The following is a 15,235-nucleotide window of genomic DNA, read 5'->3' on the forward strand; positions in this document are numbered from 1 at the left end:
TTGTAAGACTGAGTACAGATAAAGTGGCAGCATTTGTTACATGTTCAGTTGAGCTTAGAATTGCAACAAGCTTCTGGTTGGTCAGGTTATAGTTTCACACAGATTCTCTGAAGGGAGTGGAGCAAATAAAAAGAAGAGAGTTAAAGAAGTTAGCTCATCAATCTCTTTGTCCTTTTTCCAGTTTCCTTCCTTTGAAAAATTGTCTTCTTCAACTCTCTGTCGAACGAACAGGGACTACATTCAAAGATAATGTAAGAAATAATTCTAAAACCCAAAGGGAAAGGAAAGACCTGAGGTCCAAATAAGCAACATGTCAACTGTATGAATTAATTTTATTTATAACTCACCAAAATAGAGAAGGCAGCAGAGAGGGTTCCACATTTCAGCAGTTCGTAAACATAGAGTCATAGAAACCCAAATATACACATAGAAAGCAAGAATTATCAGCAGTGCTTCGCCCGGAGGCCCACTGAAGATGTTACCATTAGGGTGACGAAATATCTGGAAATGAACCTTCCAGCTCAACGAGCTAACCTACATCCAGAACCTCAACCTGAGTTACAAATCTTCTCAAAACTCGTTAAGGCAAAAATTATTTCCAACAAGAGAGATTCTCACAGTCACCCCTTGACAATTAGTGGTATTACCATTGCTGAAATCCCCCACTGTCAACATCCTGGAGTTTACTATTGAACAAAGTGGAGATTAACTAGCCATACAGATACCTGGCTACAACAGTAGGTCAGAGGCTACGAACCCTGCCATGAATATCACACCTCCTGACTTCCCAAAGCTCATCCATTACCCACAAGGCACAAGTCAGGAGATGGAATACTCTCAACTTGCCTGGATGAGTGCTGCTCCAGAGATTGATAAATTCTTGTTCTCACAGGGAATTAAGGGCTATGCAGGTAAGTGGAGTTGAAATGCCCATCAGCCATGATTAAATGGCAGAGTGGACTCAATGGGGCAAAAGGCCTTGCTTCTGATCCTGTCTTATGGTTTTATAATACTTAAGATACTTGAAAAACTATCCTGACAAAGCAGCCTGTTTCCACAAATATTCACTCCCTCTACCATCAATGTACGGCAGCAGTAGTGTGTACCATCTTTGTGATGCACTGTAAAAATTTACCCAGGTTCCTTAGACAGCAGTTTCCAAACCCATGACCACTACATTTAGAAGGATAGGAACAGCAGATGGGGAGATCACCACCATCTGCAGTACCTGTTCAACTACACCCTGGCTTGGAAATAAATAATTTTTCCTTCACTGTCACTGGTTCAGAATCTTGGAACTTCCTCCCTAACAGCTACATAACATGGACTGTAGCTGTTCAATAAAGCAGATCACTACTACCTTCTCTAGGGCAATTAAGAATGACCATAAATGCTGGCTCAGCAACCTCCATTCCTTGAATGAATTTTTCAAAATATGCTGTACTTAAATTCATTTTGAAAATCCACAGGCATTCCACATCTGCTGATTCCACTCTATCCACCATTAACGATACTTTGTCAAAAAACTCTAAGAACTTAATTAAAGACAATTTCCCTTTCACAAAACTATGCTGGTTCTGCCTGATCACAATGCAATTTTCCAAGTATTTTGACATAATCTCCTTACTGGTGGATCCTAGCATCTTCTCCATGACAGATGTAAAGTTAACTGTTCTTTAACTTCCTTTTTTTTCTTGGATAAAGATGTTAGCATTTCCAATCTGTTGGTGCCTTTTTAGAAGCTAATGAGGCTTGTAAGATTGTGCACTTTTTTAAGAGGTCTGAAACTCATTTGCAATAGTGACTTAAAGACATAATTCTCAAGAAAGTATGCAACTTAAATGCCAAGCAAGACATCTGAACTGATGACTTATTAAGTGTTTACAAAGTTGAACCTTTACAGCATAGAGAGAAAACAGCTAAGGCAACAACTTTAAGTTCAGTCCAGAATCAGGTTTCAGTTCAGAAAAATTAGGATTTCACTGCAGAAGAACAGCAACTTCCTAGCAGAAGGGTTATAGTTTGTAAAGTCTCCAAGCTGTGAGAGTTCAGGTAGAAGCTTTCAAGTTGTCAAAACTGAAAATAACTTTCAGTCACCAGAACTGGAAATAACTATTTACACCTGCAAAATGGGAAAGAATTGGTTAAGTAAGAAATCAAAGAGCTATGATTGGAATGGGTTGCATAGTTGCTCCCACAAATTTATGGCCTGCCAATCATCCAGCTGGCTCCATTAAATTCCAACCAATGTCTTACAACAACCTATATAGGAAAGGCCTGCCTTTCACTGCATTTTTCTTTGCAGCCTGGAAAGGTTAGCTTGCCAGGCATGTCGCTGAACATCTGTCATTTCAAATACTGTGAGCATGACGCATTTGTCCATTAATGAAATAAGCTACAATCTAGTATACTAGGCAGGAAATTACTACAAAGCTATTTCATTAGCATTTTGACTATCTATCATCTTGGGTTCCTTTTTCATTGTGGCATAAACCATGCTTTAAAACATGTTTAAAATAACTTGTTCTCCACATCTTTATTTCATCCAGTAGCTAAGCATTGTTTTTAATTAGTTTGCAAGACCGTATTATTATTAAAAATGTAGCACAAAATCCTCGTATATTGATAGAAGCGAAAAAAACATTGCATTTAAAAAGTTCTTTCATCATTCGGATGTTCCAGAACAATTCACAACTAAGAAATTACATTTTGAAGAGTTCTTATTATTGATATGTAAAGCAAATACTAATGTAGACTGCAAAATTCTATAAACTTCACTAACAGGAAAAACAAACTCATTTATCTGTTTTTAGTGGTTCTGGCTGAGAATTATATGGGCACCTGGGCATCAATTTGGCTCTCTTGGTCTTCTTTCAAAAATGCCACAGCATTTTCTATATTTATTTGCATAGGATCTGAAAATAAAGACAATCCCTCAGAACTGGATTGAAATGTCACTCCAAATTGTGTGTTCACCTCCTGGAGTGAAACTTCAACCACTAATCTTCTAGCTCAGTTGCAACAGTGATGCCATTGAGCCAAACATGTAATTATACTTAAAATGAACAAAAACATAATTGCAAAAAAAAGAAAAGTAAAAAGCCTATTTATTACCAGAATATACAATCAAAACGGGTGATTTTTCTAAGTAGTAGGATATTACTGTTGCTCTTACCTGTTTCATTAAATAAGCAGGTTTTGTGCATTTTGCCCATAAAGAGTTCTAATCCTATAATGGCATAGATGATAATTACAAACAGCACCAACAAAGCAATGTGTAGCAATGGGACCATGGCCTTGATGATTGAATTTAACACCACCTGGAGGCCTGTAAAACAAATAAAAGGTTATATTTTAGAAAACATGGCAATTTTTAGATGGTTGAAATGTCAATATTAATGGTGAATATTGAATAATTCCTACATGGTTAATGTTTGGATATTCAAATTAATTAATTTTATGCTTGACAATTCCAAACTGATAATATAAGGTATCTTAATATTCACACTTCCTGATGTAGGTACAAAAGGAATGAGTTATGTAATGTTTATTTAATGAGACTTATTCAAAATAGTGTACTGTGATTACAGCAAAGATAAGTTTAGTTTGTGATTTTGGATTAAAATTAATATTTAGAGTAATAACAATGCTTTAAAAAACCTTAGGAAATAGTAAAACCCCTAAAAACACTTTGACCTGGTCAGCATGAAGGGAAATGGCAGTTGGGTTTCAGGTGAAACTAGGTATGTTAATTGTTTTTTAAAATTACACGCACTGACTTGCATCCTGTCATCAAATGAAAAAAACAGGCAATGGTTTCTCTGCATGATTTCTTCTCTTATGTATATAAAATGCCTTCAAAGAAATCATACCAGGTAAAGCTCTTGTGAGTCCCTTTCAGTTTACTCATATAACCTGCAAGAATTTGGATGGACTTTCAAGCATTGGGATAGGGTGGGGAGTGTGGAGCTGTAGTGATATCAGAAACAATGTTTTCAAATTAAATAATTATTTTGACTTATTTTAAAATTTCAAAATAAAAAGTTATTTTTATGTTCAATTTTAAAATCTATTTACAAACTTATGGCTTGATTCTCTGAGAACAGATTAGAGTATTAAAAGAGTACAACTGATAATTTGTACAAAATATGTGGAAATTCTTTGTAATTCTCCTGCACCAGCAAACTGAGTGTCACCTAAAGTCATACCTCAAACGTCTGAATACCAATGTCCCACATCACCCAAAAATGTTAGGACTATTAGGATAATATAATAAAACTAACAGTGATAGTATTCTAATCCCATGAAAATAAAGACATTAGTACTACATGAGTCCTGAACCCATTACAGAAAGGAGCCAATTGAATCAAAACTTCACTGTACAGCTTACAGATAGAAAACAGAAATGTCAGAACAATAAAAGTTTTAAAAAATCAGCATTTTTAGTAACATATCACCTTAAATCTCAATTACCTAACTTCAAAATATGTAATTTTCACATAAGTAGTACTCGCGAAAATTGGTGTTTAATGAAGCATAATAAGAAACAATAAGGATCCTGGACAATGTAGGCACTTGGGAAAATACAGTAGGATGAGATTGCCAGAAATTAGATCTTTAACTGGAAGAATAAAAGTCAGATTCATCAAACATATTTGGAATGGTCAGTTTAGGGGCTTGGACAGGGTCATTTGACAACTTGAGGTGATCAGGATCAAGGACACATATCACTACAGTCCGGGGAGTGGGCATGGTTAGTCCTGCAGATTCAGTGAACCAGTCCAGAAGGTCATAGTACTTCAGTCAGGAGGCTGCTCAGAGATCAATTTGGGATCCAGTTGGTCATCAGTCAGAGCTGTCTGTCCAAGATGGTCAGAAGGATGGAACAGTCAAATATTGGGGCCAGTTCAACGAAAACCAAGAGGGATTAGCAGGACCATTGTTGTAGTTGTGAAATGGGGATTGGAGGCAGCATGCTGGGATGCAAAGGGGACAGTATGTGTGAATGAGGGATCTCAATATATAAGGGTGGGAGACAGTGCATTGAAGGATGGGGTTACTGTGGGAAGGGGTGTCACTGATGGTCACTACTTTGGCTTCAATGGGAGAACAGTACATCATGATGATTAGTATGATTAAGCTGTAGGACTGGGAATTAAGGATTAACTTTGAGAGATAAAGATATAAATGTAAGACAAAGATGGAAAATGTCTTAAAGCTCAGTACTGATGGGTTTAACAAGGAGTGCAAGAAAGAAAAGGACATGGAGGATTGTGAGTGGAGGACCTTGATTACAAAGCTGAGCCTACAATTCACAAGGTTCAGAAGGCTGAAGTGTTTAACAGCGTATGAGCATTATTAAGGTATTCACTCTGCATGCAGCAAAGTTACACTATCATTTTTCCCTCCAAACCAGCCAATGATATCAATGACATCATATACTCTGACTTTCAAAGTGACCATCCACTATAATTGCCAAATAAATAACTCTTCTAAACTCATGAATCACAAATATGCACTGAAAATGCTACAACTAGACAGGGAGTGTGTAAGACAGAGGAAGCTGTTGGGGGCAAAGACCATAATATGAGAGAATTCACCCTGCAGTTTGAGTGGAAGAAGCTGGAATCAGATGCAATGGTATCACAATTGAGTCAAGGTAATTACAAAGGATTGAGGGAGGAGCTGGTCAGAGTTGATTGGAAGGGGAGCCAAGTAGAGAAGATAGTGAAGCAGCAATGGGAGAAGATTTTGGGGTAATTTGGGAGGCACAGCAGAAATTCATCCAAAGTTAGAAGAAATATACTAAGGGAAGGATGAGTCAACCAAAGCTGACAAGGATAATCAGGGTCAGCACAAAAGCAAAAGGAGAAACATATATGTGGTGAAGATTAGTAGGAAGCCAGAAGAGTGGGAAGCCTTTATAAACCAGCAGAGGTCAAAATAATAAAGCAATATGGGTGGTGAAGATAAAATGAGAGAGTATGTGAGCTAGAAATATAAAAGATGATTCCAAAATTTTTTAAAGATACATAAAAGGTAAGAGAGAAGCAAGAGTGAACATTGAACCGCTGGAGAAGTAGTAATGGATTACAAAGTAATAGGAAAAGAACTGAAGAGGTAGTTTGCATCAGTTCTCTCAGTGCAAGACATCAATAGCATTTCAGAACTTCAAGAGAGTCAGGCTGCAGAAATGAGTTGACTGGTCATCACTAAGGAGAAAGTGCTAGGGAAGCTTAAGGATCTGAAATGGATGAAAAAATTGTGGAGGCAGTGATGGTGATCTTTCAGGAATCACTGGAGCTAGGAAGAATCCCAAAAGACAGGCTAATGGCTAATACAATACCCCTGTTTAAGAAAGGAGGGAGGCAGGAGATGGGAAATTACAGACTGATTAGCCTTACCTCAGTCGTTGCTAAGACTTTACAGTCCATTATTAAGGATGAGTTTGCTAAGTACTTGAATGTACATGTTAAACTATGTCAAAATACCACAGAACACACCAGATGGCTTCCTTCTTTAAAGACCATAATTTCCCCTCCCACATGGTTGATGATGCCCTCCAGCGCATCTCATCCACATCCTGCACCACCGCCCTCAAACCCCACCCCTCCAACTGCAACAAGGACTTCTACCCCACCCTCCGTGTATATCGCATCATCCTCCATTTCCGCCACATACAAACGGACCCCACCACCAGAGATATATTTCCCTCCTCACCCCTATCCACTTTCCGTCAAGACCGCTCCCTCCGCGACTACCTCATCAGGTCCACGCCTCCTAACAACCCACCCTCCCCTCCCAGCATCTTCCCCTGCCATTGCAGGAATTGCAAAACCTGAGCCCACACCTTCCCCATCACCTCCAACCAAGGTCCCAAAGGAGCCTTCCACCTCCATCAAAGTTTCACCTGTACTTCCACATGTCATTTACTATATCGTTGTCCCTTTACATTGGGGAGACAGGACGCCTACTTGCAGAGCGCTTCAGAAAACACCCCCAGGACACCTGCACCAATTAACCCCACTGCCACGTGGCCAAACACTTTAATTCCCCCTCCCACTCTACCAAGGACATGCAGTCCTGGGCCTCCTCCATTGCCACTCCCTTACCACCCGACGCCTGGAAGAAGAATGCCTCATTTTCCGCCTCGGGACCCTTCAACCCCACGGCATCAATATGGATTTCACCAATTTACTCATTTCCCCTCCCCCCACCTTCCCCCAGTTTCAATCTTCCAGCTCAGCACCATTCTCATGACCCATCCCATCTGTCCATCTTCCTTCCCACCTATCCACTCCAACCTATCACCTTTCCCCCACCTCCATCCCCCTATTGCATTCTGAGCTACCTTTCCCACTCCCCTCCCATTTATCTCTCCACTCCGAGGCTCCCAGCCTCATTCCTAATGAAGGGCTTTTGCCCGAAACATAGATTTTCCTGCTCCTCGGATACTACCTGACCTGCTGTGCTTTTCCAGCACCACACTCTCGACTCTAATCTCCAGCATCTGCAGTACTCACTTTCACCATGTTAAAATGGCTGACTCAACATGGCTTATCAAGAGGATGTCACGCCTGATCAATCTAGAATTCTTTGAGGCGGCAACAAGCAAATTAGACAAAGGAGAGTCAGTGGACATGATCTATTTGGCTTTCCAAAAGGCCTTTTAGAAAGAGCCACAAAGAAGGCTGCTAAATAAGATAAAAGCTCATTGTTAGGAGCAAGATTTGGGATGGATAGAGGATTAGCTGACTGACTGAAGATATAGAGAGTATATAGAAGATAAAGAGGTCCTTTTGAGGATGGTACTAATAGAGTCCCACAGAGATGAGTGTTGTGACCACAATTATTTACATTGTACATTAACAATCTGTTTGAAGGAATGGAGGGTATTGTTGCCAAGTTTGCAAATGACGTAAAGCTAGGAAGAGGGACAGGCAATGTTTAGAAGGCAGGGAGGCTGCAGAGGACTTAGATAGGTGAGGAGAGTAGGAAAAGGAGTGTCTTTGGAATTTTGTTTCTCAAAAGATAGGTGTGGAATATTTAAATAATTTTAAGATAGAGATAGGTATATTTTAAATTACGAAGGTGATTAAAAAAAATCATAGAGGTAGGCAAGAATGTCAATATGCAGAGTTGAATTTAAAATCAGATCGGCCATGATCTTATTGAATGCAAAAACTAAGTGGCCTATTCTTGTTTCTTGTTCATATGATCACATATTTATACAGGGAAATGCCAAAAGTGGTGGACTCCTTGGACTCCTCCATCACCAGATTGGCCACAAATTCACCTGCAGCTCCACAAACATCATTTACTGCATCCGCTGCACCCGATGTGGCCTCCTCTATATTGAGGAGACAGGCCGCCTGCTTGCGGAACGTTTCAGAGAACACCTCTGGGACACCCGGACCAACCAACCCAACCACCCCGTGGCTCAACACTTCAACTCCCCCTCCCAGTCCACCAAGGACATGCAGGTCCTTGGACTCCTCCATCGCCAGACCATAGCAACACGACGGCTGAAGGAAGACCACCTCATCTTCCACCTAGGAACCCTCCAACCACAAGGGATGAACTCAGATTTCTCCAGTTTCCTCATTTCCCCTCTCCCCACCTTGTCTCAGTCTCGAACTCAGCACCACCTTCCTAACCTGCAATCTTCTTCCTGACCTCGCCGACCCCATCCCACTCCGGCCTATCACCCTCACCTTAACCTCCTTCCACCTATTTCCAACGCCCCTCCCCCAAGTCCCTCCTCCCTACCTTTTATCTTAGCCTACTTGGCACACTTTCCTCATTCCTAAGAAGGGCTCATACCTGAAACGTCAATTCTCCTGCTCACTGAATGCTACCTGACCTGCTGCGCTTTTCCAGCAATACATTTTCAGTTTTGATCTCCAGCATCTGCAGTCCTCACTTTCTCCTAGTTTGTGAGACAGCTCTCCCAATTTTGGCATGAGTCCTCAGATGCTAGTCAGGAGGACTTCACAGGGTCAACAGGGCTGTTTCTGTCCTGGCTTTTCTGGTGCCTAGGTCAACACCAGGTGATCCTTCCGGTTTTACTTTTTTGAGACTTTATAGCAATTAGTACAACTGAATGGCTTGTTAAGCCATTTCAGAGGACAACTGCTGTCAGTTTGGAGTAACATGTAGGCCAGACCAGGTGACCATGGCAGATTGTCTTCCATGAAAGCCATTAGTGAAATCGTGGATTTTTCTAACAATCAACAATGGATTCATGGTCATTAGACTCTTAAGGCCATTTTTTTTGTATTGAATTCAAATTCCACCACATACCGTGGCAGGATTTGAACCTGAGTCGTAGAACATTACCTGGGTCCCTAGATTAATAGTCCAGTAATAGTACCACTTGGCCATCTCCCCCCCGAGGAAGCCCGATGAGAATAAAGTTGTATGGATGTCATAGGTAAATTGGAAAGCCCACCTCAGTTTGCTTAGAAACTGACCCAGTTCTGTACATGTCTTCTGTAAATTCTCACCCTCATGGTGTCTCAAACCCATAACTCATCCCTTGCCCTTTCATATCTTACATACCTCTCTCATGGTCCCCACATCCCACCACTTACCCCACTGCCCTTGCATACCCACTCATTTCATTTCCATTATAAACTGAAATCTGAGACCTGCAATAATGATAGTGAATTTCTGGAATATTCATGAATAAACACAGATTCAATCATCCATTAAAGATCCACTTTTTAAAAAAAGCTCTTAGAATCTTGTAAAACCATCGAACAAACATAAACATGTAAACTCTGCTAAAAAAAACTGGCTACTTTTAAATCTGTCAAAATAAACAGCATTCAAAAACGTCTTCAAAATACTTTAATTCCATTAAATGCTCATACAACTACAAATCAAACAAAGCCTTGGTTCACCTCAGCTGTGTAAACAAACCCAATGGAGCTTATTTGATCAGTTGAGATTGGAACTAAAAGAAAGGTTCATAAGATCATAAGACATAGGAACAGAAATTAGGTCATTCAGCCCATCTAAACTCCATTTAATATAAACCCAGAATGGTCAAACATTCCTCGTATGTTAAGCTTTTCATTCCTCGGACCATTCTCGAGAACCTCCTCTGAACACGGTCAGGGGCAGTACATCCTTCCTGAGATATGAACCCAAAACTGCACACAATATTCCAAATATTGTCTGACCAGAGCCTCAGAAGTACATCCCTGATTTTATATTCATAATGCAATGCCATTGCACAACCTCTCCAGAGTTCAACATAATGGAGTCTTTGAAGCTTAAACAGGTAGTTATTTGCACACTTTTTTTGAATGGCTCAGCAAACAGACTTTCAATCAAAGAAATCACAGATTCAAGAGTTGCCTGGGCTTTAAATCACTAAAATGCGCAGCATGAGGACCAGATGGCATATTAATATCAACTTCTCAATACCTTTGAATACAGAAGAAGACTTTACCGCTTGGAGAAAGAATGTATTTTCATTTTAACGCTTTCACAACAGTGAGAAATGTTCTCCTAATGTTTAAGGGTAGATGATCAATATCTGCATTTAAAAATATTTATCATACAGGATCTATTTATGATATTTGAGGTTGGCAAATTCTTTTGAATTTACCCTTCTAATTGTTTCTGACTCCACAACAGGTTTTTCCAAGGTTTATGGCCCCTGTAACATGCTCTGAACTATGCTTCATAACAAAATGGGCAGCACGGTTGTTGAGTGGTAAACACTGCTGCGTCACAATGCCAGGCACCTGGGTTCAACTACAGCCTTGGGTGACTACCTGTGTGGAGTTTGCACATTCTCATGTATGCATGGGTTTCTTCTGGGTGCTCCAGTTTCCTCCTGCAATAAAAAGATGTGCAGATTAGGTGGATTGGCCATGCTAAATTGCCCATTCAGTCCAGGAATGTGCAGGCTAGGCAGATGAGCTATGTGAAATACAGGGCTACAGGGATAGGGTGGAGGGTGAGTCTGTTTGGGGTCCTGTTTGGAGAGGCAGTGCGGATTTGATGGGCTGAATGGCCTGCTTCCACACTGTAGAGATTCTATGATCAAAATGAACCAGTCTCCATGGAATCAGGAAGATGTTAAAAATGCTCATCCGCACAATGGATTAGGCAAGTGTAGCATCACTGTATGTGTGCTCACTAACCTGCTCCCATGCCATAAAAGTCCCACATGATGGGAACTGGGTCAGGAATTTTGGAACTGCATCCTTCCCTAGCTATTTCAAAATGGATAGAGAAATGAAAATCTATCCTATGTATCAGCAATGTGAATGTGGGACTGATAGCTGTAAGAGAGGATCAGATACAAAAATAGCAGAGAATAATTGAAAATTTAGTTTAAAACATTTTACAAGACAATTACACCTGGTCAAGTCATTATGTTGTCAAACTTACCAGAATCTGCTTCAACAGACAAATGGGCAAATTGACAAATCTTCAGGTCTCAGTGACAAAATTATAAATTACTAGAGAGTTGGACAAGAAACTTGAACAATTAGGAGAAACAACCGTGCTAGGAGTTATGGGGAAGGAATGCTATAAACGCTCAACTTATGAGATTTTGAAAGCCTTAAATAACCATTTTTGAAGTCTCTAAAAATACTATTTATGAATGGTATAAGTTTAACATCGGATCTCAGGAAGACAGGGAAAAGATTGGTCAGTATGTAATTGTACTGAGATATCTAGCTGAATCTTGAAATTGAAAGATGACCTTAACAGAGATGAGAACACCTTTGGTACGAAAGATTCTTTTGTGAGACACATATTTTAAGGGAAAAGAAGTATCTTCCTGAAGAAAGCTATTGACAAGTGCAGAAGTTCTGAAATGGTCTATCATCAGCTGAAGAGATTAAAAACTTTGCAGGCAATAATAATGCACCTAGCATTTTCACTGATTAGAAAAGCAAGGCCCATGATTGGAAGCTAGTGAGGCTTCCAGACAGAACTTGTCAGGTGACCCTGAAGTTGAATAAGAAGAAAGGTTCAAGAGGTGCAAGATCTATCACTATGACCACCGATATAAATTTGCAAATGGAAAAGCCTTTCCTTCACAGCAGTTGATGAGGCAGATCTGATTTTACCAAAAGGACAAGCAACTGAATGGCCATCAGAACCAGAGGTCCACCATTCTCCAAAAGCAACAAAAAGTTGAACAACAAACAACAGCAATCAACAACAAACCTGGGAGAGAAACAGCCTGTGATTGGAGAAACAGCAAACAGTTAGGAAAGTAAATGGCAGCAGTGAGAGAGTAGTCAGATGAACCACAGTCGTCTACTGGGGTCAGGAACTGGGAGCACTTTACCCAAAGCCAGGGCCAGGAAAGGGCTATCTTTTGCCATGGCTGAGGTGCACAACTGGGACTGGGAGATTGCTGCCCCTTATCGAGGCCAGGATGGTACCTTTGCTCGGTTTTGTTCGAGGGGAGAGGGGGTATTGTGGTGGCTGTTCTTCTAGGGATGGTGGGGTGATGTATCAGAGTGTGCTTTGAGCAGGAGTCGGGAAAGGATGCTACTGGAATTGTCAGGGTGGGGCGAAGAGAAGAGGCCTGTAAAAGGGGACAAAGGAAGAGAAGGAAGGAGCAAGAGGGTTTGGGAGGGGTGAAGGCTGCTGTAAAAGGGACTGAAAGAGAGAGAAGACAGCTGCAAACCAGGTAGTGGGGAGAATAGGATTTCAAAGGAGGCCTGGGAAGTTGCAAGGAGTTGTTAAAAAGAGGGGCTGCAAGAACGAGTGGGAAGAGACAAGGAGGCATAAAGGGACTGGGGAGAGAAGGGAAGGCTGTAAGGAGAATGTGACAAAACAAAGAGTCTGCAAAGGGAAGTCAGGATGGCGACAAGAAGTGGGCGAGATAAGTGGCTGCAAGGCGGTCAGAAAAGGAGAAAGGCGACAAGGTGAGAAAGGAAACAAAGAAATTGAGTTTGCAAGGAGGGAAGGAAGACAGAGGATGGTTGCAAGTTTGGGGGTGGTGGGGAAGCTAAAAAGAAGGGAGAAAAGTTTTTAACCTGTCAGCAAAGGAACATTCAGTTATTTGGGAGCCAGGAAAACTTGGGTAATTAATTACTTGCAACTGAATGTGGTATCTCTGGTTTCAGCTTAGATTCAAGAGTTACGGTGTGAGCAAAATGCTGTGGATGGAATGAACACTGTGATAATTATTAAATGTGAGACTAAAATCTAAGATTGGAGATACAGTAAAAATAGTAGCAACTGCCTGGATAACAATATCGACCATACTTTAGTCTATATGATGGAAACATATGAGCTTAACCTTGCCAATCTGGTAGGTGTGTTAAGGATAATGACCTCCTGTACATAGAAGCGTGTCAGTTAATTTGAAAAGAATGTTTTCTTGTGTCAATCAAAATACTGTCATGTATAGGAAATGAATCCTTTTATTTTGTTTGTGGTTTTAAGTTGATGAAGGAATAATGATTATTGAATTGAATTCTATTCAATAATTCGGCTACAATGAGAGTCAGAATACTACGTATCAATACAAATAACTAGGTAAAGTTACTATATGAAGCATCGCCTTATAAGATTAATCAGCAAAAGAAAGGACTTCCTGGAATCCAAAAAGGAGACCTTGAAAATTAAAAATGGATGCATAAGAAAATCTCAAGAGGAGAAAAGAAAGTGCACTGTTGCCAACATCTGTACTGGGTTTTAGTATGATTAGTTTCAATTTAAAATGAGAAATTATTTCCTGCTTAGATACAATGTGTATTTTTTGCGATACCAAAACCAACTTGTGTGGACAGATATAGCATGGCAGGCAATCTGTTTAGTGCTAATTTACTGGAAGGTTTTCATTCCATTTTTAAACTTGGAAGTGAAACCAGGAATCACATGAGAATAGTATATAATCATTATTGGTTCAAGACATTCAGATTTATTGTTGCACTGTTTTTTTTGTGAGCTTCATGCCCTTTGGATGTTGTTGCTGTCTGGATGTTGCATCGGGCCAAATTCAAAGGAGTAGAATCGGTTGTATAATGTGGCAACTAGATTGTGTCTTATTATTTGAACAAATTATTCCCAAATGATGATAATAATGACAGGTTGTCAGTTCTGGGTACTTGAAAGATAGGAAGGAGTGGGTAATTATTAAATGTTGGGCGATGGGGGTATTGATGGACAATGAAGGGCCCGGATACAGGGGAAGCACTAGGGCTTATGTTTTCACACCCTAGCACTGGTGAGGAACAACTATTTTTCTGCTTGAAGACAAGTAATACATTGATCCAAGGGTTGGTATTATCTTTGGCACACATACATAGAAATGATATAGCAAAGAAGGGGCTATTTGGCCTATGTTATCCATACTGACACAAAGGCCCACAGATGCCCTTTCTAAACCATTTGGCCCATAGCCCTGCAGCTTACAGCATTTAAGGTACAAATCCAGGTACTTTTTAAAATGAGTTTAAGGTCTCTGTCTCCTCTACCAAATCAGGCAGAAAATTCCAGACACTCACCACCCTCAGAGTCATACAGTCACAGAGATGTACAGAATGGAAACAGACCCTTTGGTTCAACTCGTCCACACCAACCAGATATCCCAATCCCAATCTAGTGCCACCTGCCAGCACCTGGCCCATATCCCTCCAAACCTTTCCTATTCATATACCCATCCAGATGCCTTTTATATGTTGCAATTGTGCCAGCCTCCACCAGTTCCTCTGGCAGCTCATTCCACACCCATACCACCCTCTTTTATATATTTCCCCTTTCACCCTAAACCTATGCCCTCTAATTCTGGACTAGCCCATCCCAGGGAAGAGATTTTGTCTATTTATCCTATCCATGTCTCTCATGATTTATGAGTTTTTCCTCACATCCCCTGTAATCTTTGTGCCACTTTGATTATTTATGACCCCTTGTTTTTGAACTTTCTACAAGGGAAACAGGTTCCTCCTGTATATGCATCTCCATCCCTCACAATTTTGTACACCTCAATCATGTTACCCCTCAGCCTTCTCTGTTCCAACCTCACCAATCACTCCTCAGCTACAATTCTCCCGCCTAGGCAAGATGTTATTAAATCCTGACTGCAATCTCTCCAGATTATGTCCTTCCTGTAATGTGGTAACCAGAACTGCACACAATACTCCAGTTGTAGTCTCAACAATATCTTTTACAGTTTCATCACTATATCCCTATTTTTGTATTCTACACCCCGACATGTATATTTTTTCAAACCTTGTCTAACTGTACT

At 40.4% G+C, this 15,235-nt stretch overlaps 1 protein-coding gene across 2 annotated transcripts in view; it reads right to left on the reverse strand.

Annotated features, from left to right (window-relative positions):
- The window catches only part of LOC140458133 (voltage-dependent L-type calcium channel subunit alpha-1C-like), a 703,829-nt gene that overhangs the window by 442,834 nt on the left and 245,760 nt on the right, over positions 1 to 15,235 (reverse strand). For both annotated transcript variants that reach the window (XM_072552243.1, XM_072552244.1), the window contains exon 6: positions 3,176 to 3,328. In XM_072552243.1, the coding sequence (XP_072408344.1) occupies positions 3,176 to 3,328 (153 nt within the window). The remainder of the gene's footprint in view (positions 1 to 3,175; positions 3,329 to 15,235) is intronic.

The sequence above is a fragment of the Chiloscyllium punctatum genome, chromosome 32 (assembly GCF_047496795.1).
Source record: "Chiloscyllium punctatum isolate Juve2018m chromosome 32, sChiPun1.3, whole genome shotgun sequence".
Taxonomy (NCBI): domain Eukaryota; kingdom Metazoa; phylum Chordata; class Chondrichthyes; order Orectolobiformes; family Hemiscylliidae; genus Chiloscyllium; species Chiloscyllium punctatum.